This window comes from Physella acuta, unplaced genomic scaffold (genome assembly GCF_028476545.2).
Source record: "Physella acuta isolate Inbredline_101_S28 unplaced genomic scaffold, ASM2847654v3 ptg000482l, whole genome shotgun sequence".
Classification (NCBI taxonomy): domain Eukaryota; kingdom Metazoa; phylum Mollusca; class Gastropoda; family Physidae; genus Physella; species Physella acuta.
Window position 1 is genome coordinate 609,885 of NW_026732001.1, and position 1,525 is coordinate 611,409.

Here is a 1,525-nt window from a genome sequence, read left to right on the forward strand (position 1 = left end):
TTTGTCCTAAGCATATGAAAGGATAGTGTGGTCAGATACATGCTCGGCTGGAATTGTTTTTTAAACGATAAAAACATGTTGTCTGAGACTTGGCAGGACACTGGGCAGGTGAAGTAGAGTTGAGTAGGTCACCTGTGACGTCAGTTTATAAAGGGATAGTCCGAAATCGGTGTTTTCGGTGTTTTTAAAAGATAAAAAACATATATTTGAATGTGGGGTCTGTTTTTTGTGACGATAAGTGACACTGCAGTAGCGTACCGAGGAGGGGGGGGGACGGTAGGGGAGGGGAGGCGGGGGGTGGGGAGGGGAGGCGGGGGGGGGGGAAGGGGAGGCGGGGGTGGGGAGGTGGAGGGGGGAAGGGGGGGGGGACATATGTTGGGGCGCCAAAATGGTTTGGAAAAATAAATTGATAGGTTGAGTGGGGTTCAAATCGAAAGTTTGAGTGGGGGGGGGGGGGGTGCACATCAAAAGTTTGAGGGGGGGGGGGGGTTCAAATCGAAAACTTTGTCCCCGGGCGCCGGGAAGGGTCGCTATGCCTCTGAGTGACAGACGTGATGTTTTTTGATGGATGACCCCCGAAACCCACAGTTATCCAACGGATGACGGGTATTCTAGTTTAATTATAACAAAAGAGGTATCACTCAAACATTTCAACTATCATAAATATTAAATGACTTACATAACATTAAAAAGATCAATCTTGCACCACTTAAATTAAAAAGCCCAATATTGGGTAGGTTTTTGCTGCACTGAAAATGTTCCACAGCTTCCTATCAACACTGTGGTATTGAAAAATTGCACCATTATATCTAGAAAAACTCAGTGTCAATTGCAGATTATTTTTCCTTAGAGGCCATGTGCCTCATTAGCTGCCCAGTCAATTTTTCAAGCTTTTTAATATCCTGAGCATGTTCTGTCCTGTACTGAAGACACACTTTATCATCTGTAACTTTCAAAGTAAGTTTCCCATCACAATGTCTGTATTTGGTTACAAAGCGACATTTTAAAGCATCATTTAAATATAAACGCTCTGCAGCTTTAGCAAATTCTTCCCATGATGTGAAGTATGTCATTATTTTGGTAGAATATGCAATTTAGGGATCCAAAATTAATATATCGATTATTTAAAAATACACTTGAGAGGAAATAAGGTATTTTTAATAAAAAGACTATTCTTTACGTAAATTGACTGTGTTTTATTTTAAGTTACTTCAGTATTTTAAACTACTGCGTATCAAAATATAGTATTTTATTACTCACTTTAATCAACTAAACATTAATACGTTTATAATAACATTACAGTTCTTAACTTGCGCTATCAATAATTGCGTTAATGTTTTTTTAAAATTGTAACTATTTAGTTAAACATTGTCTCCCTTGTTATGTTTTAATAACCAATGGGAGGTAACATAATGCCCTGGCAAACGCGAGATTAAATATCATCTGCATTTGTATCTAAATTTACTTTTCCTTAATCACATAAGAGGCTATTATGTACACGTCCCTTATATGTTCTGCTTTTAAC

The 1,525-nt window shown here is 38.9% G+C and overlaps 1 protein-coding gene across 1 annotated transcript; it reads right to left on the bottom strand.

Annotated features, from left to right (window-relative positions):
• Positions 1–621: 621 nt before the first annotated feature.
• On the bottom strand, positions 622–1,091 carry LOC131944131 (signal recognition particle 9 kDa protein-like). The gene has a single exon (XM_059304644.1). It carries the CDS (start codon positions 1,071–1,073, stop codon positions 837–839), a length of 237 nt encoding a protein of 78 aa, XP_059160627.1. The 5' UTR covers positions 1,074–1,091; the 3' UTR covers positions 622–836.
• Positions 1,092–1,525: the final 434 nt, after the last annotated feature.